This window comes from Morone saxatilis, unplaced genomic scaffold (assembly GCF_004916995.1).
Source record: "Morone saxatilis isolate NCDOM2014 unplaced genomic scaffold, NCSU_SB_2.0 Contig20, whole genome shotgun sequence".
Classification (NCBI taxonomy): domain Eukaryota; kingdom Metazoa; phylum Chordata; class Actinopteri; family Moronidae; genus Morone; species Morone saxatilis.
The window spans coordinates 16,867,477-16,893,929 of record NW_023339763.1 but is presented as its reverse complement, the minus strand read 5'-3'; the positions used below and the strand labels follow the sequence as shown (position 1 = coordinate 16,893,929).

The window sequence follows — 26,453 nt, the reverse complement described above, 5'->3', positions numbered from 1 at the left end:
TTAAAGTTGGAGATGTACCAATTTTCAGGTCATCAACATTATTATTATTATTATTATTATACTCACTTATTTTGTGAATAAGGTCAAAGGTGACTCCTATTATATTATAATACACTTATGACTAAATCAGCAATTGTTACCAAGTAATGTGTATTAATATATATTTTTAAATTATTATTATTATTATTATTATTATATATAGTATACAGATCAATATAGAATACAATGCCTTAATAAACATGTAATAAATCAAACTGAACTCAGCTTTAGAGTGACTAAAGCTTAACGTAAACACAAAATAACAATGTGCAGTGTAAATGTGCATTGTTTTGGTCATGTGCTGCACTGTAAACAGCCTTTGATCATCTGCTGAGTGCACAGTGTCCGTGTTAAAGCTGTCAGTGGCCCACAGCAGCCTCTAGTGAATCTCTGGGGTTACATCAGCTCGGTCCTGCAGCAGGACTGCTCTCCTGCCACTTGGCTTCTTTATAGATAAGACTATATGAGTCATACAGCCCCTGAATGAAGCATCACTCGTTGGCTCTCCTGGGTTATTTCCCCTATGCGCACAAACACAAAATGCACCACTTATGGTTGCGTTCAGGGTCGTGAAATACATCAAATGTGCAGTCAGCAAGCCTGGTTAGTGGGTTAAAGCACATTACAGACTATATTATTCAGCCTATAGACTGTCGTGATCTGGAGGCTCATATAGGCGATTGGTGGACATTTTAAAACACTCCTATTACCAACAATAATTTGCACAGGCCACTTTTTGTTTTTTGCTGTTTTACAGCCATTATAATGTCCTCTGGACTCACAGTGTTGTCCATATAAACTAAATCACCAGTTCAAAATAAGCCCAGCATCTCTATTGTATGGCACATATACTCGTCAAAGACATAAACGCAGGTCACAAGTTGACAGCCAGTCTTAAGTAAATGAACATGCTAGTATTATTATTTTTGCATGAAGGTTTAAAGCAGTAAGGTGAACTGCGTTTTGCCACAATTAAACGAGACACAACAACACAACAGCCGCACAATTTTAAAAAACTCACCTGGTTTGTGGCCAAATTAAAATGTAAAAATAACTGTAAAGCCAGAGCAGCAACACAAGGAGAGAGCAGGAGAGAAGAAACAGTGAGCTATCCAACAGGTTTATCCGACCCCGTTGGTTGGAGAGGTTGATGCTGAAGTTAACACGGACAGTTTCCTCTCAGCGCAGGAGCACTGTTTCCATGGCAATCAGGCGTCACGAAATTTACGGTAAATCACGACGCTCGGTCTCTCCCTAACTACCGAGTGACAGCCGCTCAAGTTTGAAACAAAACTGTATCTGAGCGCCACCCAAACGCGTCTTAACACTTGGATAAAGTTTGGACTTTTTATTGGTGGAGCACACCGATGTGTGGGGGTGAACTACCGGCGTGCCACCGCACTGCCGAGCCGTTGCAGGGTGAACATCACATCAGACGGGAGTGAGTCATCCTCTCTCCCCGCCGTGATCCACACACCGTAAATCTAATCATCAATCAACCGCCTTCACCGCCGGCGCAACGCCACGGCCACTTGTATCTGACTGCGTCCGCTCGTTCGGCAGTGACGCCGCGGTGGGGCTCAATTAACGTGTTCAACGGTCGTGTGTTTTTTTTTTTCCTGTTAACGGTTAGTTAACGGTTAGTTTTCATTCACATTTTAGGATAAGGGAAGGGAGGGGGCAGCTCGCTCGGGACGTCGGGTGGAACACCGCCGCCACGTGACGCTGACGTCGTTCATATTTTGGTCAGACACCAGGAAGTGGGGAAGAAGGCGAAGACCGAAACCCGAGTTGCGCCGACAGGTTTTGCTTTGTTTTACTTCTTTTTTTGCGGACTTCTCCGTGAGGATTCGGTTGTGTAGTCGTTGCGGTCTCGAGGACTCGCCCGCAGATGCCGAACATGGAGAGTATCCTTTTTAAAAACACACATCGGTGAGAAAGAGACGTGAGGCTGCGGTGTAACGATAACGTCAACATGAAGGCTTATGAGCGAGCACAACAACACGGCGGACACTGGTGAGATTGATTTGTGACAGACGTTTGAGACATTGCTACGAGGGAAGGATATTCACCAAAGGCACGAGTGCTGCCTTCTTCAGTAACCTGGACATTTCCTAGTCGGTGTCAGGCGTCGTGAAATGTGAAAGGATGGGGCTGAAGGCCTTCCCAGAGTCATTGCTAATGGCTGGGAATACCCAACAACTACAGTTTACCATGTAGTCGAGATCTTACTCCGGATAATTAAAGTAAATTACTGCTCGGTTTAGACCCACGGCTTTACGTTTGACCCGTTTTACCGGTTAATCGTTTTAAATGTAACACAGCGCCATCACAGGAACTGCATTAAACATAGTCAAATGAATAGGAAACTCCAAAAATAGCACTTACATAAGCTGTGTTTGTGAATGTACTCGGTCAGGAGTACAGTTGAGGCTATAGTATCAGTTTTAAATAGTAGACGAAAGTGTTTGTTAACTTTAAACCCCATTAATGAAAGAAAGTAGGGACATACAGCCAAGGTTGGTTTACTAACTGAGTAAATACGTGTTATAGTCTCGATCAAATGTATTTCCAACAATTATTAACAGGATCTGAGTTGAGATTATTACATTAAAAATGACAACAGGGATTTAGAGTCATCATGCCTAAATGTCAAGACCTCCCACTGTTATCTGCTCACAAAATTTGTCTTTAAAGTTGTCAATAATAATAATAATAATAATAATAATAATAATAACCGTCTTTATGTAACACCTTTAAAACTGATTTACCAGTGTTTTGAACAGGAAACACATAATTAACATACAAGTAATTAAATATAAAACAAAAATATGGGCAGAACAATAAAGTGAGTCATCCAAGGTTGCTTGTTGTTTTTGTGTTGGACTTTGTTCTTCTTTAACTTCATTATACAGAAAATCTCTTCAATTTAAAGATGGCCGCCAAAGAACTCCAAAGAAATTCCAAGAAATGTGACAAAGAGGAGAAAATTGAGAAGGCTAAAGTCAAGAAAGTGAGTTGCACATCACAAAAGCCTGCTGTCGAGCACAGAGGAGTTTCACTGAGCCACTTTGTTGTTGTGTCGACTCTAGGCCATCCAGAAGGGCAACACGGACGTGGCGAGGATCCATGCCGAGAACGCCATCAGACAGAAGAACCAGTCTGTGAACTTCCTGAGGATGAGCGCTCGGGTAGACGCAGTGGCAGCGAGGGTCCAAACTGCCGTCACGATGAACCAGGTGCGTTAAATACGGGCTGACTGCGTGCTGCCGCAGCTCGTTTGTTGTCATTTTGGTTTCCATGTTAGTGACGGTGTTTTATTTCTCAGGTCACAAAATCGATGGCTGGAGTGGTGAAAGGCATGGACTCCACGCTTAGGTCTATGAATCTGGAAAAGGTAGTGTTACTTACACATTTACACGTTTCCTTTGAGCAAAAACTTTGTCATTTCACTTGGTAACAAATTCATCTGAGTTACAATACAATGTCTTACTCCCTTTTTGTTCAGATTTCAGCTCTTATGGACAAATTTGAGCACCAGTTTGAAACTCTGGATGTTCAGACAGCGCATATGGAGGACACCATGAGCAGCTCAACAACACTCACAACACCACAGGTACACTTCTCTTTATTCTTTCTTTTTGTCTGACGGTGTGTTTGAAAGAAACACACATTCACTGTAAATCTAACGTGTGTTTCAGAATCAAGTGGACTCGTTGCTGCATGAAATGGCCGATGAAGCAGGGTAACCTTTGTCCTAACCTTCTCTGTTTGTGGCATACATTATTATAGTAAAGGCAATAGATTGCAGCGTAAATAGTGGTGGTTAATTGAATGTTGGTGTGTGCATTATGTTTAGATTGGACCTGAACATGGAGCTCCCTCAGGGCCAGACAGGATCAGTGGGTACCAGCGTGGCCTCTGCAGAACAGGTACGTGTGCAGACGTGGTACACATAAACTATATATATATATTAAAAGTTTATCACATAGATTGTGTAATAAAAAGACTAATGTAATGTGACTACAGCAAAGACATTTAAAGGTGTAAAGTGTATATAATAATATATTCATAGGTATGTTTTCATTAGTGGATAATCACCTGAATATAAGAACCGTTGTGTTTTTGTTACCTTAGGATGATCCGTTTTTATCTACAGACACTGCGGGTCGCTTTCCACTGAGTCCGCCATGTTTCTATAGTAGCCCAGAATGGACAAACCAATCAGGGCCTTTTGCATGTTATGCTGCCACCGTAGTTTCTCCTACACACTTTACAGCCCGTTCTCATTCCCAGGTCATCCAATACAGACACCGCAGGTGTTCAGTTAGTTCCAATTTGCAACTTCACCATTAGATGCCACAAAAGCTTACACCTGGTCCTTTAAAGCCAATCCCTGCTCATGATGCTGTGTATTTATCAAACAAAAACATTACAAATACAATATTTGCATTATCCACATCACCCTGATTCTCCTCTCGTCTTCATCTTCCTCACTAATGCCCGTCTTTGCTCTCTCTTTATCCAAAGGATGAACTGTCTCAAAGACTCGCCAAACTCCGAGATCAAATGTAAAGGATGACTGCAGTGGACTTCAGATGTGGAGCTCTAGATGTGTACACTACCTGAATATTACTCCCAAATACCTTTTTTATGTACATCGAGTCTTTTCTCCTCTTTTCATCTCGCGTGTCTGTCGAGAAGCTACTGTATCATGTTTTTGTTTGTTTCTGCAGATAATGGCCCCTGTTGGTTCTGAGTTAATAATAACCTTTGGATACCTTTAATGTAAAGTAACAGAGATGCTGGTTGTGAAAAAATTATATATTTCTCAAATATACATATTTACCCATGAGGAAGATCAGCTTTATTGTTTAATATGTATACTTAAGAACTACGTATATTGTTTAAAAACATGAAGCGTGACAGTTATTACTGTGTGTTTATAGGCAGATTTCACATACTCATGGTGAATACGCTTAAGGTTTTGGGCTATAGAATTAAATTGTTGGTTCATACTGCAGAAAACATGCATTTTCTCTTGGTATCAAAGAGTTAAAGACCTTCCCCCTTTACTGTTGGGTTGATTTGATGTATCGGATGTTAAGTCCGTGTGTTTGTCTGGTCATCTTCAGGATTTTCACTGATCATTTGGGAAGGGGTTACATACAGTGAGTATGAAATAAAATTTTATAATACTTTTATCTCTTTGCCTTTTCAATAAATCAATTTATAATTTTCTGTATTTTCATATAAATCTCTTCTATCTGTAGTGAAAATGAGCTACCAAACATAGTCAGATATTGCAGTACTGCCACTTCCAGCTGTCAGACAGTGGGTATTATTTATCGACATTATGTAGGTACCAATGTTTGGATACAATAAACGCCATCTAACTAACATCCTCAGAGAACCAAAAGATTAACAGCTGATTAAGAATTACAGGTCTGACCATGACATTACTGGTAAACAAGTGGTCCAAATCAGCTGCCCTTTCTGTTTCTGCTGTGTCCCTCTAGGTAACTATAGTTTCCTTCTAGGGGAAGTGCTTACTTCAATTTTTTCTTTTCAAATATCTTGCTCCACTGCATGCAGATGAAATCAACTGATCCATCCTTGTGGAATCTAAAACGTCTATTTCTGTGCAAGAAAAAACACAACCATGTTCAGTGAGAGATGCCAGTGACATTTGGGAAGGTTATTAGTCTGCGATGGGCATGGTATTAAGAATATGTACATAAATATGAAGAATTTGAAGAAGGACAGCTCAGTAAACAGTATAGAATATCTCACTACTGCTTATTTATCTCACTGGTCTCTTTCCTTTGACAGACTGTTGGTCAAATGTGCACTTTGATCCAGATGTGACCCATGGATGTATAAACCCACACACACACACACACTGTTAAAGCCGGTGTACTACTACTCTATATCAATATAAATGCTGAATGGGAGTTACAGAAGTTAGTGGGACAGCAGTGTGTTGTTGTTTGTTACTGCACAGTTTACAGCAATAAAGAAATACCACATCGACACATCCGGTGAAAATCAAAATAAAACAACAATCGAAAGAGAAAGAAAGAAATGGGGGCCCCGGTGGCTCACCTGGTGGAGCTGGGCCCCCGACCCCTCCTGTCCACCTTCAGCTGTCCTGTCCAATAGGGGAAAAACAATATTTTTTTTTTTAAAAAAAGAAAAGAAAGAAAGACAAGTTTGGGCGCCATCTTTGAGTCCAGTATCCAGTTCCGACTTTAACCATGAATGTGTGACCTCTAATAATAAGAGCTCTACTAATACAGCCTCAGCTTTAATCTCTCCATTATCATAACTGTTTACTGCCATCTAGTGGTCATTGTGTTGAACTGCTACATTATACTCTGATATGTAAACGGAATTAATGTGATTTTACAAATATTAAGGGTATCTGTTCTAACTATCACTATTAATAATAACAGTGTTTTTTTAAAGGATGTCTCCCTACATCATTGGGCAGGGGTGATAGCACTGTTTACTTCACAACACTAAATATTGGCTTGTTGATTTTTACTTCCTCATACAATCTGTTTTAATTAAATTTTATTCCGAAGGATATTAATTTATTTTCACATCTTAAGACCTAATGTGTTTAATGTGTGAGACACACATTGTAAAAATGTATTATTTATAGTAATTATTATTTATTTGTGACAACCACTAAATCAGGATCTACAGGAAGACATTTAACAAAACTATTTCGGATTGTTATTTATTTTAGTTTGTAGGTGAGTAAGTAGATGAATTAACTTTATTAATTGTTTTTTAACATATTCACCTTTAAAATAAAGGTGAACACACTCCTTTTAAAAGCCTTTAGTTGTTTCTTGTCAATAAATATCCTCACTCTTGGCCTACATGTTCACAGTTTCACATTTAAATTTACAAATAATACACCAAAAATATTTTAACACATATTTTGACCTTTCCGCTGACCTCGTCTTATTTATTGATTGATTTTTATTGATTGTACTTGTTGTCGCTTTGTTTCTGTAACAGAGCTGCTGTCATCATGTGACCTTGTCGTAAACAGGAAGCAGCTGATCTTGACTTCACTGCCTGCTTCTTCCAAGTAATGTACACAACTGTTCTTCTCTCCCGCAGACTCAAGCTGAAGTGAGAAGCTCTTTGAATATAAGTAGCTGTTCTGCTCCGTCGGGGTGAGTAGACGACACACTGCTGGATCTGAACGCAGCTAGCTCTCCGTGTAGCTCGGCTAAGCTACATGACACTTATCTGGACTGTGTGTCGAGCTAGTTAGCTTAGCATTAGCTTAGGTGTTTATCCGGGGGAGGAAAAAAAAAAAAAAAGAGGAAACGAGTTTCAGTAAAGTTAGTAAACTGCGGATATATTCTCGTATGTGGAGTTGGCTCATGGCTGGTCCACAGGTTCGTTGGTACTGGAAGTGTCTGAACGCGTCCTGTCGGTTGTGTTTGTGCTCCAGTCACTGACAGCTGCGTGGAAATGTTTGTGTTTGTTGTGCAGCTGAAGGAGAGGAAGAGCAGAGCTGCTGCGGACTCACACTAAAGTCACCTGACTGCATCGTGCCTGCTGAGGGGGATGTCAAGCACAGCAATGAAGAAAAAGGTAAAAGGCTAATCGATCAGTATGTGTCACTTACTGAAGTGTTGTTCTCTGTGTCCATTTAATGCAGCTGCAGTGTGTCACATTTAGGGCCAATGATCCTGGGAGCTGTAGTCAGACCCACCACAATAATGGAAAATACACAGTTTGATATGCAGTGTTTCATTAGATCTGTCCCATAATGAAGGTGAAGGTGGAGAGTGTCTACACCTGACATGTAACAACATTGTAGGAAAGTTCTGTTTTGCACTTTGAGAAAAATCAATCCTTCATTTGGTTCATTCTCTCAGTGGCTTGGTAGGCTTTTCAAGGTTCATTTTTTAACTCTTTTTAAATGTGACAGTTGATTTAAATCAAAATACAATGATGAGATTTGGTATTTCTCCCTCATATTCCTGGCAGTGCAGAGAATAGTTTGAAGCAACATTTCAGACCGTTGAACCATTAAATGAATAAATGGAAAGAGTCTGAATATTTCTTGCACTGCAGGTCATGAGAGTAGAGACGAGGATGGACTTCAGTGATGGTCTAATCTGTTGAATTTGTGCTTTCAGGTGTTACTGATGGGAAAAAGTGGGTCTGGAAAGACCAGTATGAGATCAATCATCTTTGCCAATTACATAGCTCGAGACACACGCCGCCTTGGAGCTACAAGTAAGACTGCTTTAAATAAGAGAGCAACATAAAGATGTATCTTCAATCGCATCTTTTAATGAATCTTTTTATCCTTTGTGAAATGTAGTTGACGTGGAGCACTCCCATGTAAGGTTTCTTGGCAATCTGGTTCTAAACCTGTGGGACTGTGGAGGGTAAAGTACATTTGTTCATTAGCTTAACTTTGCACTAGCTTTGACAGTTCACAGACTTTCCCCTAATCTGTGGAACGCTGCCCTGTGCTTCCTTTACCCATCAGACAGGACACATTCATGGAGAACTACTTCACCAGCCAGAGGGACAACATTTTCAGAAATGTAGAGGTGCTTATTTATGTATTCGACGTTGAGAGCCGTGAGCTGGAGAAAGACATGCACTACTACCAGTCGTGTCTGGAGGCCATCCTGCAGAACTCCCCCGATGCCAAAGTGTTCTGCCTCGTTCACAAAATGGATCTGGTGCAGGAAGACCAGAGAGATTTGGTAAGCTTAAGAGTTTTTATCTGATTGTTAATTAACAGTCTCCCTCTCTTGTGTTCACAGTATCACCAGTAACACACATTTGAAACCCCACTCTTAGTGGTTGAACTGTATTAAAGTAATTTTACCTGAAGCGGACAATCTTGAGGCAGATTTGTTACCAGCATGAGAATAAAGTGGCATTGAACCATTTTATAATATTTTATTTTAAGGCTCACTAGATTAACCCTCCATTACATACAACTAACGCAGTGAAATCATGTGTGTGACATAAATCCACCAGTCATGACACAAAAATGTACCTCTAACAGAAATAGTGTAGATACATAAAAAGATGCTGTATTTGATGTGACTACAATTAGGCTGCCGGCATCTACACATCTGCTTTAGATGATGATGATGATGATGTAGAATAAAGGCAATTTGAATTGACATGTTTCTATATTTGTGTCATTTTTCTTCTTATACTTATATACTATATTTATATTTGTTATTGATGTTGAGTGAGGAGGAGCACTAAAATCTAAACCCTGTCCATGTTTTTACAGATCTTTAAGGAGCGTGAAGAAGATCTGAAGAGACTGTCCCGTCCTCTGGCTTGCACGTGCTTCCGGACATCAATCTGGGATGAAACCCTGTATAAGGTTGAGACGGTTGACCAGTTTCACGTTCAGATGTCTGCGAATAAAGCCGACGCTGTAAGACATACTTTCTAACTGTCTTTGCAGGCCTGGTCCAGCATAGTGTACCAGCTCATCCCAAACGTCCAGCAGCTGGAGACAAACCTGAGAAATTTTGCGCAGATCATAGAGGCAGATGAAGTGCTTCTGTTTGAGAGAGCCACTTTCCTGGTGAGAGCAACCGCTTCCTCCGGCACGACGGTGCCCTGAGCGGGAAATCTGGATCTAGTAATGAGAGTTTGTTTGCTTTTTGTTGTTTTGTGAATGCAGGTGATCTCCCACTATCAGTGCAAAGAGCAGCGTGACGCTCATCGGTTTGAGAAGATCAGTAACATTATCAAACAGTTCAAACTCAGCTGTAGGTAAGTTCACGCTGCAAAAACACTCCAGTCGCTCCACACATCGCCTGCTGAACCTTTATGTTTCTGATTTTTTTACATTTCTTTTTTTTTTTATTCAGTAAACTCGCGGCCTCTTTCCAAAGCATGGAAGTGAGGAACTCCAACTTTGCGGCCTTCATTGACGTCTTCACCTCTAACACATATGTCATGGTCATCATGTCGGACCCCTCCATTCGTAAGTAGCGAAGAAGACATTTCTCTGCGGTGCATTCAAGAAACCAAATCAGTTAATAAAAAATAAAAATCCATGTCTTTTTTTTTTTTTCTCCAGCATCTGCAGCCACTCTCATCAATATCCGTAATGCTAGGAAACATTTTGAGAAGTTGGAGCGGGTGGATGGACCCAAGCACAGCCTGCACATGCGAATGCGCTAGCCAGCGCCATTGTCCCAGTGGATACTCTCAGCCAATCAGTCCACAGACCACAGACAACATGTTGCAGCTTCCCAGCTCCGATGCAAATGAGCAGCCCTGCACTGTTTCCTCTATATCTTCACATTCAATCACAGTTATTACGGGAGAAATCATATTTTCTTTTCCTCTACAGTGATCATAAGTATCTTGAACAGCGATACTTTCTGTATTTGCCCTAACTTGACACATTAAAGTAAAATGAATAGTTGTTTACTCTGAAGGGGGCTACCTTTGCTGGCACACTTTGTCTTATACAGTAGATTCATTTCCTCCTTGCAGTGAGTCCCAGTGATCGGGGGATGTTGTCTCCAAATGATAAGCAGTAGATACTGTTTGATTTTCAAATGCAGTTTGTAAGCTGTTACACTTTGAAAGTACCAACAATATAGTTATATTCAGAAAAATATCATTTGTAATGTGTTTTTTCTGCTTTTATACGTCGGCAACGCTCACTACTTGATCAACATTTACAAAAGGGTCATATTTGCAGTAAATATGTGTATATATGTATATATTTGTACGTATTTACTTCCTGTACAAACCGTCCTGCTCAGAGATGGTTCATGTTTCACTGCAGCGTCTCCGACCATAAGGCATTTTGGTACTGCACCAGTTGTTCTGTACACATGACATATAGTGGCAAATGTTTGATGTTTAGGGGGTTGGGCGGACGTGTGTGTGTGTGTGTGTGTGAGTGTGAGTGGGGGGAGTTACATGACAGTTCAGTGCACCTGTTGCATGGAGCAGACAGCAGTGCATGTGCAGATGGAGCAGCATGTTTGAAGCACAATCAGTTCATTTCATTGAATTTAACAACATGACAAACAGCTCGTTTTAATCTCCTTTGTTAATTTCCTAAACATTCATGACTATGGATGAACACTGTTTGATTAGATTGAAGGCGGTTAAAGTTGATTGTAAAGAGTTGAGATTTATACACCACCCTGAGGAGTACCAGCTGACAAAAGTTATACAGCTCTGCCTACTAAATCCAACTTTGTTTCAACATAAAGTATCTTCCTCCAACATTATATAAATTCTTGTTGAATCCAGTGATTAGAAATAATATGTTGTGACTGTTTAAAGTGTCGGACAGATATTATTACAGGTTAGTACTTCTTTTGTATTTTGCTGCCTATACAAAACTGAAAGTCAAGACAATCCATGAGCTTCTCCTCACTTCTGCTTTTTATTTATGTCAAAGCATTATTTGAGCCAACTAATCCAACCACAACCCAAAACTCAGTTAGCTCTGTTTTGGTGATTTGCAAGCACATTTTAATGATATATTAAATTTTTATTGAAATATAGTCATTGGAATACTGTTGAATCAGTGATTATATTTATAGAAATCTAAAAACATTATTTTCTATCAAATTTAGCTGATATATAGAAATGTTTTGGTTTACTAAATCTCTGATGTTTACTGGGAATTTCATATCATATTTAATCTCATATCTATTAAGATTGAGATCTTTATGTTTGATATCTATCTAGAGATGTACCTGTCATAGATTCTATATGATACAGAAGAGAGTCCCTGGAGATCTGTCCATGGCACTTGATCCCACCCACTCCTTGAGGGGCTGCAGGGGATATGCACTCATTACCTCCTGCCTCTTTATTCTAGCTAGCTCTGCAGAGGCATTGTTTCAGCTGCGCTTATCGACACTGCTCATGTGGTTGACTTGTATCCTGGAATGCAGACGCTGAACAACTGGAAAACCCCCAGTCCCTCGCTTCAGAGAGTGAGTCTGCATTAGAGAAATGGGAGAAACAAAATGCAAACAGACTAATTTTAACAGAAGATAGGCAAACTACATTTTATAGCAAATAAAAATCCCATTTGTCAACATTTGACTGCAAATTGTGAGGGAGTCAAAATCATTTTAAATGCAAGAACTCTCCTTAGATGTCCCACAAAAGCGAAATATTAAGAACTATTAAGAAAATATTAAAAGCTTGTTATAATGATCGTCATTCATCACCTGATTCAGATCTAACCTGGAACATTAGGACACTGGAAAATAATTGTGTTTGTGTATGTGAACTCAGCAAATCACCCTCTATCGTCTCTCCTCGGAGTTTTTCCCCAGGAGGAGCAGCAAGAGACGAGGTGTACAGTCCCAGAGCATAATATACAACATGTCGAGAGAACTGTATTCCTCTGCTGACGCAACTGAACATAGATGTTTACAAAAACTATAACAGCCAGCAATTTTCAGTGCTTCACAGTTGGAACTCTAAAAAGTGACATTTGAACTTAATATGCAGGTTTTTAATGTTTTTCTCATCATTAAAGTGTTCTCCATGCAGTGATTTAGCTTGATCTGGGAGGTAACTTAAAAATCACCATTTTAACCCACATTGAACTCACTGGTTTTGGCATAGACAAGAACTCTGCATAGGCACAGCAGTGTCCACTTTCTTTTCATGTTTATTGACATGCAGACATCTCTTTACACTCAGCTAAACTGATAAAAGCATTCTCACAATAGTGGTTAAAAAGGGTGTCATGGGTTTTTCCTCTACTCTTAATGAGCCTTAATAAAAGTACTTCAGGAGGTATCTAAAATCTTCTTTGTAACACAGTTAATGTTTTGATGTCGGGCTCTTTTTGTCCTCTGTTTGCACATTATTCTGACGTGGAGAGCCATCTGTATGGACAACAGGCCCAGGGTCTGTTTTACTGATCGTGTCTGCATCTGCATCCATGTCGCCGCTTGCGTCTGCGCCGCAGTCTGTTTGATTCAGCTGCCGCTCCAGCAGAGTGATGCGCTGCTTCAGCCGTTGCTGAGTGTGAGTGTACTCGCTGAGCAGACGGGCAAAGCGAGTCTGAAGGGTGTCCAGGGAGGACTCCAGCCTCTCCACCTTCTCCTCTGCGTCCTCTTTCTGCAGCCCGCCACCCTCTGTGTTCTCATCCAGCAGACCCTCCTTCATCAGGATCTCCCGACCCCTCTCCTCTAGCACAGTCTTAGCATCTGGATACTCAGTCACTGCCTCCATCAAGTCGTCCTTAGAAAGGCAGAAGAGATCAGAGTAGCCCAAGCTGCGGATATTAGCTGTTCGACGATTGCCCATTTTACTACCTTTTATGTTCAGAATGCTGATTTCCCCGAAGCAGCTGCCAGCGGTGAGGAGAGCATACTGCGTGACCCCGTCATCAGCCACCACTGCCAGCTTCCCCTCTTTAATGATATACATCTCCTTTCCTATGTCCCCTTTTCTGCAGATGTAGTCCCCAGGACTGAAGACCTGGGGGCGTAGTTTGAGCACAAGCTCCACAAGCAGTCCTGCCTCACAGTCTTGAAAAATGCGTACTTTCTTCAGGGTCTCCAGGTGTACATTAATAGCAATCTCAGCACGCAGCTTGTTTGGCAAGTTCTTTAGCACTTCCTGCTCGTCTACCGCTTTCTTGTTTGTCCAGAGGTAGTCGAACCATTTAATGACACGTGTCTCCAGTTCTTTGCTGACTTTGCGGAAGTGCATGTAGTGTTTGATGGCATCGATTCGAGCTTGAAACTCGGCACGCGTGGCATTCATGTTGGAAATCATAGAGCCAACGTTTCCCACAATTGTGGCAAAGATCAGCACTCCAACGAGAAAGTCAAAGACCACAAATAGGTACTCTTCGTCTCGCACAGGCGCAGGCATCTCTCCAATAGTGGTAAGAGTAAGAGTGGACCAGTACAGACAGTATACATAACTCCGAGTCAGGGAGGAAAACTCAGGTTTGGAGATGTTTGGGAACACCCAAGTGTCCGAGCCAAGTCCCAAAGACTTGGATATAGCGTAATAGATGCAGGCATTCCAGTGAATGATGACCAGGATGTAAAGCACCAAGTTGCCAATACGGAAGATGTTGGGGTAGTTGGTGCGTGTCTCAGTGCGGTCAAAGAATTCAAACATGCGTGGGAAGCGCAGGAGACGGTTAAACCGGAGCTGTGGTGTGTGGATGCCAGTGGAGATGTACCCCAGGTCGGTGGGCAGTATGGACACTACGTCCAGCTTGAACTGCAACGTTCGTACGTAGCTGTCTCTAAGCTTGGCATGGTCCTTCACCATCAGACCTTGTTCCAGAAACCCTGAGACAAGAAACAGAAAACACAGTCGAACTTTGAGTCACTGTTGTGTCTTATAAATCAGATCATATTATGGGATGAAAAAACTTAAAGCTGCACCAATCAAAGTTTTTATATTAACAATGGATCATATAACAATATTTAATGTGAATAGTGCCGCTTGTACTGACAAACCCACAGAGAATTATCACCTGACTCTGCAGTTCCTCTTAGCTCTAAGGAGCATTTTAGTGTCTTTCTGCACACTGTTCTCTGCCACAACTTTACTGTTTCATTAAACCGGTTTCCAGCAGCAACAGCCAGCTTTTTCAGTGATAAATCTCTGAGGAAACCACTACATGCTACCTGTCCAGCATCAAATGGCAGACAGGCAGTTAGTGGCTAGCTTGTGAATAAAGAGGAACATTTAGCTGCTAAAGACATTTCCCTCAAGAGTAGAACAAGATAATACATCAGTGTTGTGTTCACAGCTTGTACTGCTCACCCCAAGTCAAATTATTGGTTATTGGGCTTAGAGTGACGTAATCTATACCATTTTCCACCAGGATTGTGCTTCCAAAAACAAAAACATATGCTATCAGAAACATTTTTAAGGCATACTATGCAGGATTTTCCAAACAACAAAAGCCTACAGCCTCCTACAACCTTGCAAACACTAGCTGATTGGACAAACGTTTTTCTGCTCCTGGATTTCATTTCGGTTAGAAACTTCCTCTATATTTTGCGAAATTTTTTTACACTTACACTTTTTTACTAATTACAATAGTATCAGCCAAGTTATATTGTTGTCTGTCTTTCTCCTTCCTCTGCTCCATCTACAAGCTACACTTCAGCTGCATTCACACAAAATCCAGATACATATGTAACAACTTCCTGCAGAGGTGTAGCCATGTTCTTTTCTACTTTAGAATGTAACTGCTGTGAAAAATTGGAAAATAACATTTTATTTCTGATTCCCTGCTTTGTCGCTCCCTCTCCTCATTCACGCTCTATGTAGCTCAACCAAAGGTCCTGCTCTCACTGGCTGGCTCAAGCCAGAGAAGACAGGCCAGCTTTGAACAACAAATCCTGCATGGTATGCCTTTAAAGATAATTATCTTTGAATAATCACATAAAAAATACATATGAGACATTTAAGGCTCAGCACTCCTGTTGTGTAATACAACTGCATTGTGTCTTGATGCCAGAAGCAGCTACTTAAAGTAGGTTACCTGTGCGAAGTCGGACGCAAGTGTCCATTAGGTACACAGTGTCAGAGAGGTAGTCCAACACCAGCCAGCAGATATAATTGCCCACCTGTAACCTGTCAAAGCATGCCCTGTGAGTATAAAAAGAAAAAATGATTTACTGCTCCAGTCTAAGAAGTGGACAGTACAACCAATCACTACATCCATCATGCATCTCTGGAGGCTGCAGGGCCCCAACAGATAACGACCATGGTGTTATTACCTCGCTACAACAAGGAACCAGTTGTAGAGCACCGCTGTGGCGATAACAAATAACCAGCGGTAGTAGGCGTTATCGGATGGGGACACCACAAACAAATTCCACTTTTTCCTGAAAGCATGGAGAGATTTCAAATGATACACTCAGTCTCTGTAGAGTAGTACATATTACTGCAAAGATACACAGAAAAATAGAACCAGCTGTAAGGTATAAAACAATGCAGTACAATAGCTCTGCAGTAAATACTATTACTTTAACAACTGAGAATTCAGTTCTTTGTGGTCTTTTTTAGGGCTTTGGGTATTAAATTCAAAGGTCTTTCTAAAATGTTGTCCAAGATATGTTTAAATAAAGCATGTCAGTATTTTATATTATTAGAGAACAATTGCACTGGATTGCATTACACCCAGTGTATTTATCAAAGTGCATAGTAATGATTCAGGCAGGAATACCTAAAGATCCCTTTGGCATTGTTGCCATCGGCGTCTGGTTGCGTGTTGCTGATGCGGCTGGGGGCCGTTCTCAGCTCAGGGCCACGAAAGCGCTCCAGAAAGGAGTCTGGACGCTCCTCCTCCTCCAGCAGACTCCTGTGTGCCCATTCCCTCAGTCTCACCACCAGGCTCACCAGTCTGAAACACACACACACACACACACACACACACACAAGAAGCACAATGTGTGAAAACAAAACCATGACAGTGACACACAACAGGCACACACATTCAGCATAATAACTCACTAAAAACATCAAATAAACTGTTGTTAATGTACGACACCACCACAGAGAGGACTGGCAGTCGCACCAAACACAACTACAGCTGTCAGTGTCTCACACAACCAGACAGTGGAACAAGAGAAAGGATGATGGAAAAATCACAACATGTCTTTCCCCTCAGACAGGTCAAGAGAAGCCTTTAGATAAATGTGCAACGTCCTTTTTGTGGCCAGAAGCAATCAGACTTATGGGAAATATTGAGAAATCAACACAGATCATGGGACTACAGTCTCATTTGGTTAGATTAGCTAAAGTACACCAGGTAGAAGTTTTACACAGTGACAGAAGATGGAAAACCTTTTTTCTCTCTGTGTTTTTGCTCCTGAATGTGTTTCAATTGACAAATATAACCAACATTGAGGTTAAATGTGAGGTTGAACGTGTACTTTTATATAAAACACTTTGTGCACCCATTGTACTTAAGAAACAAACATGGGCTGTTTTTAAAAAGACTCTGAGGTCTGACGTGCCACAGCTGGGTTGCTATACAGTAGCTTTACCTTGAGATAGCTCCATTCCTTTCAAAAGAATTTCTGGAGTTGCCTCCATGAGGGTCAAGAGCAGCGACTCTCTGTAGCTCTGAGCATGTGTCATCACAGACAGATGGCACCCTGGGAGATAAAAACACATGTGAGATTTCACTTGTTTTGCACATCACATGCTTTGCTTCTCTCTAACGACCCTCTGAGGCAAATACGTCCTAACATATGATTTAATAGTTGTTGTCACCTGCTAAGAATACTTTCGGCTCTCTCGATCTCCTCCTCCAAGGTGGTCTTCACTGACAGAATGTGTGGTGAGTGCTCTCTCTCCGCCGCCTGGCCCGTCATCTTCAGATCTGCAGGTGAGGGCAAACACTCACATTACAGCCTCCCTCGCAGTCAGCTGCTCTACTGACCCTGAGTGCTGAGCGTGTTTTCAGTTGGCTTTTCGCTGCAGTGACACTGTGGCAGCAGAGGAAAGTGTTTATAGTTTACAGGGAGTGTTTATGGTGCGTATGACAGATTATAGTCAGGGGACGGTGGTGGGGGACAACTGGGACCACGGTCCCTCACATGGCCCTTCACACAGCAGCTGGTTGCTGTGGCGACTGAAGCAACTACAAGAGGAACTCAGTGACATGATACGGATGCTGCATTGTTTGAAATGCGAACCTGACGTGATGGAAGTTCACCGAAAATGTCCTGCCACAGAGAGTAAGCACCCCTCAACCCCAAAACACGAGGGCAGTGGGCACGCTTTCACCCTCTGCAACGCAGACAGATGACGAGGTGTTTAGGCGACTGTTACCATTGTGTGACTAATTGGTGGATCATTAACGAAAACACACACACAGTCGGCCTGAAGCTCTGCGGCTCAGCGAGCCAATCAGCTGCTCTCCCTCAGGAGCCACATCACTTAGGAAACCAGGGTGCTGACTGTAAGCAAAGTGTTTCTTGTATGTGACATAACTGCATGAGAGCTGCTGGGCTGCAAAAACTGGTCATTTTTGGGGGTGTAAAGCTTTATTTTATGGATCCATAATTTCTGAAAAACTTCCCAAATGTTTCTTGGAACGTTTCCTAGGAAGCACATGTAATTTAGTGTTAATTATAGGATTTATTACAACTAATTTATAGTGTAATCGAGATATTATTCTGCAGGCAAGCCAGTAGTTTAACATACATGGAGAATAAAGTTGCCAATAATAGATGAGAATTAGTAAATATTTACTTTGATTTAAATGAAGCTTCCTAAGAAGAACTTCCTATTCCTAGACCTGTAAAATAAAGAGTTGTATAGAAAATTACTTAAGTGACAAGAACATTTCCCTACAATTACCTATGAATATTATGCATTATATATTTTTTATTTAATACATTGTAAGATAGAGCTATAGCAACAAAAATCAACAAAAAAAATTAAAAAACATCATTGCTCTACAAAAAAGTTAATTATTTGTCATTAACAGATTAACATCGTGGATCATTAGCATTGCAGTGAACTGCCAAAAAAGAAGAAAAAAATTATAGAAAAATAAATTAGTTCACTCACATCTGTTGTCTTACCTTTAGTTTCCTTCAGTTACTCCAATAAAATCCTTATGGTGATTTCACAGAGACACACCCAGAGCAGCTCTCTCCCGGCCAATCCATCCTCAGTGCCCACAGTGGATGTTATGAGAGGAAAAATCAAACTGCATCCAACACTCCTAAAAAACAATCAAGTCCCGGTCTTGCAACATTTGCTGTGAGCCTCTACTTGGAGTGTGTTCCCCTCTTTCCCTCAGGAGCAGGAACATGTGGTCCACCTGATCCTCAGATGGACTGAGCACATACAGGAGGCTGGCAGGGTGGGAGACGCAGGGCGGGGAAATCTTTGAATGGTTAAGAGCCCAGATGTCAGCTTTAGACTGAGCAGTCTTCTGGGAAAACCACTTGGCAGTGCCTTTCCTCTACACGTCTCTTCCACTGGAGAAACAGCACAAAGAAAGCAGACAATTCAACAAGTTATTTCAGTGTTTGATATTCAGCTTCCTGTATTACTCATATATTGATATTGTTGTATTACATATTTTGATAATATCTTGGTATTTCATGTTTTATGTTATTTCATGCAGATTAAGATCAATTAAAATGTACTGTTAAAGTTTAAACCAGTTGTCCCCAACCTTTTTGGCTCTAAACTTGGTTATTCACTTTCTTTCACTAACTGTTCCAGGCCCAAAGAGGTTCACTTATACAATATTTCACACGAAAAATACAGATTATAGAAGAGTACAACTTTGTGTAGAAGAACTAGTTTTTTTTTTCCTCTTTCCCATTAATCTTCGTACAACCCTCCCCCCACTGGTTGGGACCCACTGCATTAAACAACCTCACTATATATAAATTATAGTTAATCTTCACCTGGGCTTCAACAGTGAAATACTGCTTACTCACTGATGCATCAGTATTAATAATCTATGACTTGTGTCATATATAATAATATACAGTATATCAGTGACAGAAGACATTTTTCTGCACCGCTGTTGGCTTTTTTGTGCAACATTAGACTCTTTAACATAATATTTTTTTACCTCCCTCTCTCCTCTATTTAATCTACTCTTCTAATCAGGGATTATTACCGGGATGTGTTTGTTTTTATTTATTTGTATTATAATGGTCTCAGGTGTTCGTTTTATAAAGCCAAACTCTCTTTCCAGCACCACAAAGACACACTCACTGATGCAAATGGAGCTTGAAAGTCTCGATGGTGAAGGCCACAGGAGACAGCCTCCTCATCATCCAGCTCTCTGACAGTCTCAGCTTTAATCAGATCTTTGGGAGACAGGAGGACTGGAGAACTACTGTGAAACCCTTCATGGAGTGAAGCCCTGAGGACTTAACATATGACTGAGATTCAGGCTAGTGAACAGTAAACTACAATCTGCCACTGCTATTCCCGGTTGTACTACAAGACTGTCAACAAGAGAGAAGAGAGTTAATAGATCAAATGTGTAAACAGAAATCTTATTATTATGGAAAGATGCACTTTACGTATATAAATATAAATATATATATTATATAAATCTTAAATGATCAGACTCCACTTGGGAAGACTTCATAGTCATTCATCAAAAAGCAGCAGGGAGAGAAAAAATACAAACAACAATAACTATATACTTTTTATGAGGTGCTATTTAAAACAGGTAGTGTGTTTTATGAAGAAAAAGAGGGAAGAACATAAAAGCACAAAGAAGTAACACAAACAGAAACAGAGATAAGAAAAAGGAGAAGCAGGCAGCAGTAAAATGAAGATGAGATAAAAGCTGAGATCATAAAAGTGATGTTTAAAGAAGTTAATGTCTTTCCCTAGCAGGTTGCTCTACGGTCTTATGTTTCTAATGGAAACAAAGGCCGTTGGTTTTCAGTTTAGGTCAACATATCTTAAAGGAGCAGTTGGTCATTTTGTGAAATACATTTATCTGATTTCTTGCAGAGTTAGAGAAGAAGTATTTATGGTAAATATGAAGGTACAACCATCAGCCTGCTACCTTAGCTTAGTATAAAGACTGGAAACAGGGGAAACAGACATGAAATCTGCCTGGTGTACACCGGTAGCCTAGCCACCTCACAGTAACACAAAGATGCTACACCTGGTTTACAGTACAATCCCCATAAAACTATAAATTGGCCTTTTCATGCTTTGGTTTAAAATTATAAAATGAATTAGCTAATTTATAGGTGCTGGTAGGCAGATAATGTTTAGTGTGGACATAACCAGGCTAACTGTGTTGCCGTTTGCAGTCTTTATGCAAAGCTAAGCTAACTAGCTTCTGTGTACATCTTCATATCTGAGTGACAAAAAGTGCTGAACTGTTCCTTTAAATGTAGACTTACACACACATAGCTAAATCTAATACAGTGGTAGTATTGAATTGTATGTATCCGCCCCAGTTATATCAATGAGTGTAGACTAAATGATAAGAGAGCACCTCTCACAATACAATCCAACAGCACCACAAGTGTTTCACTATGAAGACTAAATGCATTCTGTTAAAGGTTGAAGACATTTAACCTTCCGCATAGACAGTGCACTATTGACACCACTGCAGGGATAGATAGATAAGTAGTAAAAAGTAAGAACACTGGTTGAGTATTAAATATGACTCTCCTCATCTCAGACCTTTACTTTTGTCCAATTAGTGTTTAAGTCACTGTTAGTACTCAGGATAATTAATAATAATAATAATTGACAGATTAGTTGATTGTCACCTCCATTTCTACGGAAGATGCCTTTTCCAGAAACTATAAAGATAAAACACACGAGCAGTTTTCAGAGTCATATTTATTGTTACATGTAAAGCACTTAAGAGTAGACAATAGACCAAATACAATTTGGCCATTGACAAAGAATATTGAGAAACTACCTGGAATGAAGTTACTGTTTATATTTGGTAATGTTGAATACAATAGAAAAAGGGAAAACCTCAAAGTGCGAGTACAAGTCGTCTTTGAGACAAGAAGGCACAGCAGAAGCCAGGAGAGTCCAGTCAGCCTGCTCCTCTTCCAACGTAACAGACAAAAAAAAAAAAACAGAAGCCCAATATAACAAAGACTAGACACCCAAAAACAGCATTTACCTCACGTAATAATCCCAAGAAACAAACAAACGAGGAGTACAAGAATACAGACAGCACACCAGGCTGGTCATTACTATAGTTTGACCGTATGGCTTCTGTATACAGATATGTAGAATATGTTGCCAGTTATTAAGACATGCTTGTACTTCATTAAGCGAGAGGGAATGTTTGGGTGTTTCTTTTTTTTTTTGACATGTGCTCCACCTAAACATCCCGCCTCGGACTTCTTCTTCTTATTTTTCTCTTTTTTTTTGCCTCGTCAAGCATTAATTCATAAGTATGGTATTCGGGAATGTGTGTTGCTTAGTCAAGGATATAATTTACTTATCAGTCTAAGTAAAAATATGTAAACAACCTTGCAGCTGGAAATATGCATACTCGCTTTAAAAAAACAAAACAGCATTCTTGTACATTAATGAAGAGTTCTGCATATCGAAAGTAACAAGTTGTCCCCTGTAACGCAAGACCCATGTCTTTAAAAATTTTAGTGTTGTGGACTTTAAATAACAGCACATAATTCTTCAGTAAACACCTCAAAAGGAGGCCGGGATAGATGCAAATTTCTGATTTTGACTTCATACTATTGTGTTATTTTCATTCATTCATTCAAAAAAAAAAAACTAATCTTCATTCCTTCAGTTGGGGGAGCTCTTTCAAAATGCTAATGGCTTGTGGGTATGAGTTTAGTAAGTGTCACAATGATCCCAGCCAGTGTCTTAGACTCGCTTCATCCCCCGACCCATCAAGCAGGCAAAGACTGTCATGACCATTTTGGGCTTGACTTCCACAAGGTCTTCTGGGAGAGCGTAGACACGGGCTCCGATCTTCCTCGCCATAGAGACGGCGTACCTAGAAACGAAAGAGAGGTTTATTGAATTGTAGAAAACTGTTAGAAAACCACGTAGTTACCATAAGTTATGGGAAAAGGCTGCTTCTCTTTCTTTTCGTCATAGACAAATCTTACTTGGCGTTCTCCAGCTTGTCGTCTTCAGAGAGGCTGCCGGTTTTTATCAGCTCGTAGTTGATGCTGCCGGGCTGGATAGCGTCTATCAGTTCCAATACTGCCAAACTGCTGCTGATTTCCTTGTCCTGATTACCACAAGACACACAGATTAAGGATCTAACACACAGGCACGAACATGTAGTGCCTTTTGATTTGTAGGACACTGCCTGTAACAGCATTCATACAGTGATTGTTTCTAATTTTCATTTTTTAAATTTAAAACATGGAAGATCATCAAGTTGGGAACAGTATGTGTAACAAAATCATCTAAAGTCAAAGTTCTTCTTGCTCGCTATTTCTGAGCTTTCAGCCGCATTTCCTGATCTTCAGCAAACTCTGAGAAATGTGACATTAAAGTCCCCTCCCATATGCGACCACGTTATCACTGCTGAAGAAGATACGGTGGAAAGCTCAGAAAAGGCTACAAAAGAAAACCTTTATTTTAAAGTTCCATATTAAAATGTTTCATATAAATCGACACAGTTTTGACAGAAATGTAATCCAAAAGAGGAAAAACAGGTTTACCTTAAAGCTTGAAATCTTGGTTGATTTTCCAGCCTCCGCCAACGTTTTGTTCACCCACTTTACAATGATGTCATCATTTACTTTCTCTCCGTCACCCAGTTCCTCAAGTACATTCAACGTATATCTGAAGGAATGGATAAGCAGTGTGATTATTGTAAGTATGAACTCAACACTCCAGTTAGAAAACAAAACAGCACAGAAGAAACTTCTGGACTGTTTTTTATTTTTGCATTGACTGCTGTATCATTGTGAGTTTCGGGTCAGTCAAACCTCACATTCTGACACAAAGCACATAAAATATGGGGAACAACTAAATATGTCAGCAGACATCCTTTGTGACAGGGAGGCAACTGAGTTTATGGAAATGTGGTTTCAATTTGGAGGAGCACACATTAACAACACCACTGGCATGAAATGGAGGTTACCAACTACACTGCAAAAAAGGAATCTCAACAGAGTAAAAAGACTTGTTTCTGGGAAATGAGTCATACTTTGTATTCTAGAAAGAAAAATAATCCTGTCAAGCAGGTTTTGCATTAGAAAAGTAATCTTGTTTTAAGGAAATATATGTAACTTATTGTCTTAACAAGATATTACAGCTAATATTGGATTTATCCAGTAACACGTTAAAAAGTAAAAGTTTGAAAGTTGCAAAAATTGTCTTATTGTAAGATTTTATTATTATTAATCTTAAATTCAGCTCAATAAAGTGACCAAAATATTGTAGTCTTTACTTGACAGTGTTTACTGGATTATATTTGAGAATATTTTATTGTTTCTAGAAGGGTTGTTTTTGCAGTGTATAAACTTTGAAGAACACAAGCGAGTCATAGTGTCGTCTTACATTAGAAAATTACACAGTTAAAGAAAAGACATCTATTATGTGTGATTGTTAAAAATGAAATAAAAAGTACACAATACAAACAAGTATTGTATAAAAAAGTTCCTAAAATTATCAGGAAAACTCATCTCTAATCAATATTCACGGGGAAGAATATGCTCAAAATTACACAAACTTCTTGCAGTTATTGTGTTCACTGTTTGGGTTCATTGTACAGTTTATCAGCTGTTCTGTACTGTCAGTTATGCATTGAATATAATACTAAATATTCATAAAATATATTGCATAGTCAGGGGTCTTCAGTTAAATCAATGATTCAATGATAGATAAGGTCCCTTCAGGAAAAAGGCTGGGAACCACGGCTTCAGTCTATGAGTTTGTGGCCAAACTACAGTGGTGCCGGACCAATCAGAGTCCTTCGAGGCTGACTGATACAGGACAATGTGAAGGACAAAAGAAATTACCTTTTCCAGTCATTTGCTTCAGAAGCATGGGGCTCTGGACTAACCTACTGAGACATTAGAGTGTGTTTGGAAAGGATTGTAAGTGGTTTAATTGAGGTCACATCAGGTTAAGTAAATAACTGGCATGAATTTCGATGTTCATCAACACCCTCTGTTCATCACTGTTCTTGCTAGAATCCTTTCATTTTCTAGATTTAGCACACAAAAAAAAGCACGACATGAATTGCTACCCATAGGAACTCAGCTGACACTGATGCTCTGTTTGTCCCTGTCATTTTTATTCCGGATGTCTGTGTGACTGAAATTATCTGAAGGCACAGTCTGTATTGTCAGTGTGATGTCAACCCACTACCGGCTTTTAATCAGACCTTTTAGAACGCAAATCACTGTTTCACCATGAGATGGCAAGGAGGCGTTTGTAAATAATATTTTTCAGAAACAGATTATTCCAGTTAGAAAAGACACACCCTTGATCTATGCATTCCTTTTTCTTTTTGCCTCTGTTACCTTTTAGTTTTCATTTCCTGTGTTAATTTGCAGGCAAATATGCTGCATCCTTAGCCTGTGTCACTCCTTGTGTTCTCTGAAGCAGATCCATGCTGTGCTGACACATGTTGCAGTACATTTAAGAACTTTAAGCCTGCATGCCTCATTTCTTACATCATTTCACAGTAGACAATGTTTAATGACTGCACATTGTACAGTCCTCTAATCTGTATTTAAAGACTCAATGAAACAACAGAAAGGATGTTGGAGACACACAACTATGGTATAACTCTGGGCTATAATGTTGCAGCATGGTGGCTCAGTGGTTAGTGCTGACAAGAAGATCCTGGGTTTAAATCCCAGCTGTGTTGAGTTTGGTGGATTTCCTCTTGGTGATCTGGTTTCCCCAACTATCAAAGACATGTATGTCTTCTGTCAGTGCTTTACCAGCGGCTTAGAACTTGGGCTGGTCTCCGGGCGCTGCACAAAGGCTGCCCATTGCTCAATGTGTCACTGTCAATACTGTTGCTAGTCTATGAGTCATATGATGCTTGTGGCTCTTTCAGACAGAACGAGTATGCTAACGGTTAGCTGTCATGCAGAGGGAAAATGTTTTCTAAAGAACTTGAAGACACCTAGTCCTTCATACCCAGCAACGAAATGCTGCATTCCTGGCGTCCATGGTGTTGAAAGATGCTCGATAGGTGTGCTAGGTGCTCAAATAACTTTCATTCATCCTGATGAAAATGCCTGTAGTGTGTGCTTAAGTGCATAAAACTATTTTTTGGACAAGCACAGTGACCACAATTTTGTTCTTTTGACATTTCATTTTTTGTACGATTGAACAAATGAGATATAATGTGCAAATGAAGTCCTATTCGAACACCGAAAAGGTCACAAGCTATTACAGTGATAGCTTTTCTTCTTTCATTCAGACAGGAACGTCTTTTATATAACTGTTAAGGACATTTATGGGAAGAGCCCCTGTCACGTGGTGCACAGGGTGCACGCACGATACATTAACACTGGGCTGTAAAACATGGTGGAGTTGGAAAAATCAATATAAATGAACGGCTGTGTTTGTTCTCATTGCTTTTTAAACTTATTTTGCAGGGCTGAAAGCCAGCGTGAATGAAATGGTCGGCTGCCTCTTCCTGTTCGTTATGAATCTCCCCGTTAAACTTTTCATCAAGTTCATCAGCTTATTTGAAGCGAATTAATTTATATTATTCATATATATATATTTATAGTAGTGTGCAGTATGTCTCTTAAACCATTTTAACCTTCCCACACACACTGCTGTCTTGGGTACATCACAGCATTGTTATAAACCTTTCTGTCTGAAGGAGAATATATGTATTTATGAAAGCTCAGCTAGTTGCCCAGATGAGTGGCCAACGAGTCATAATCACAGACATAGGCACTAAGCGAGCTAGCTACCAT

The 26,453-nt window shown here is 40.1% G+C and overlaps 4 protein-coding genes across 5 annotated transcripts in view; 2 read left to right on the top strand and 2 right to left on the bottom strand.

Moving 5' to 3' along the window:
• Window positions 1-1,774: 1,774 nt before the first annotated feature.
• On the top strand, window positions 1,775-5,238 carry LOC118331959 (charged multivesicular body protein 1b). The gene is made up of 8 exons (XM_035667063.1): window positions 1,775-1,946; window positions 2,955-3,052; window positions 3,132-3,278; window positions 3,368-3,436; window positions 3,548-3,655; window positions 3,741-3,784; window positions 3,899-3,971; window positions 4,570-5,238. The coding sequence occupies exons 1-8, from the start codon at window positions 1,931-1,933 to the stop codon at window positions 4,612-4,614; spliced, it is 600 nt and encodes a 199-aa protein (XP_035522956.1). The 5' UTR covers window positions 1,775-1,930; the 3' UTR covers window positions 4,615-5,238.
• A 1,854-nt stretch (window positions 5,239-7,092) lies between these two features.
• On the top strand, window positions 7,093-10,688 carry rraga (Ras-related GTP binding A). Of its 2 annotated transcripts, none has more exons than XM_035667101.1 (10): window positions 7,093-7,232; window positions 7,558-7,659; window positions 8,211-8,310; window positions 8,399-8,465; window positions 8,570-8,792; window positions 9,338-9,433; window positions 9,518-9,640; window positions 9,740-9,831; window positions 9,930-10,045; window positions 10,142-10,688. In XM_035667101.1, exons 2-10 carry the CDS (start codon window positions 7,633-7,635, stop codon window positions 10,243-10,245), a joined length of 948 nt encoding a protein of 315 aa, XP_035522994.1. In that variant the 5' UTR covers window positions 7,093-7,232; window positions 7,558-7,632; the 3' UTR covers window positions 10,246-10,688. The 2 variants fall into 2 exon arrangements, with proteins under 2 accessions (XP_035522994.1, XP_035522995.1); XM_035667102.1 differs by lacking the exon at window positions 7,093-7,232 and adding an exon at window positions 7,281-7,460.
• A 2,188-nt stretch (window positions 10,689-12,876) lies between these two features.
• On the bottom strand, window positions 12,877-17,928 carry cnga2b (cyclic nucleotide gated channel subunit alpha 2b). Its single transcript, XM_035666726.1, has 7 exons — window positions 17,920-17,928; window positions 17,317-17,417; window positions 17,088-17,198; window positions 16,265-16,441; window positions 15,816-15,923; window positions 15,578-15,684; window positions 12,877-14,369 (listed from the first exon to the last, which is right to left on the bottom strand). Exons 2-7 carry the CDS (start codon window positions 17,415-17,417, stop codon window positions 12,877-12,879), a joined length of 2,097 nt encoding a protein of 698 aa, XP_035522619.1. The 5' UTR covers window positions 17,920-17,928.
• A 3,450-nt stretch (window positions 17,929-21,378) lies between these two features.
• Window positions 21,379-26,453, bottom strand: part of LOC118331826 (plastin-3-like) — a 21,338-nt gene continuing 16,263 nt past the window's right edge. Inside the window, exons 14-16 of the mRNA XM_035666907.1 lie at window positions 23,220-23,343; window positions 22,656-22,780; window positions 21,379-22,540 (exon numbers count right to left, since the gene is read on the bottom strand). Coding sequence (XP_035522800.1) covers window positions 22,408-22,540; window positions 22,656-22,780; window positions 23,220-23,343 — 382 coding nt within the window. The 3' untranslated portion in view covers window positions 21,379-22,407. The remainder of the gene's footprint in view (window positions 22,541-22,655; window positions 22,781-23,219; window positions 23,344-26,453) is intronic.

What these genes read in the sequence shown, in the direction of transcription:
- rraga (XM_035667101.1), top strand. Translation starts at nt 7,633, where the DNA reads ATGTCAAGCACAGCAATGAAGAAAAAG. An exon ending in AACCTGTGGGACTGTGGAGG is followed by an intron (nt 8,466 to 8,569) that starts GTAAAGTACATT and finishes TTTACCCATCAG; the next exon opens with ACAGGACACATTCATGGAGA. An exon ending in GGGATGAAACCCTGTATAAG is followed by an intron (nt 9,434 to 9,517) that starts GTTGAGACGGTT and finishes CTGTCTTTGCAG; the next exon opens with GCCTGGTCCAGCATAGTGTA.
- LOC118331959 (XM_035667063.1), top strand. An exon ending in CTGCCGTCACGATGAACCAG is followed by an intron (nt 3,279 to 3,367) that starts GTGCGTTAAATA and finishes TTTATTTCTCAG; the next exon opens with GTCACAAAATCGATGGCTGG. An exon ending in GCGTGGCCTCTGCAGAACAG is followed by an intron (nt 3,972 to 4,569) that starts GTACGTGTGCAG and finishes CTTTATCCAAAG; the next exon opens with GATGAACTGTCTCAAAGACT.
- cnga2b (XM_035666726.1), bottom strand. Translation starts at nt 17,417, where the DNA reads ATGACGGGCCAGGCGGCGGAGAGAGAGCACTCACCACACATTCTGTCA. An exon ending in AATGCCAAAGGGATCTTTAG is followed by an intron (nt 15,924 to 16,264) that starts GTATTCCTGCCT and finishes CCATGCTTTCAG; the next exon opens with GAAAAAGTGGAATTTGTTTG. An exon ending in TGGTTCCTTGTTGTAGCGAG is followed by an intron (nt 15,685 to 15,815) that starts GTAATAACACCA and finishes TTATACTCACAG; the next exon opens with GGCATGCTTTGACAGGTTAC.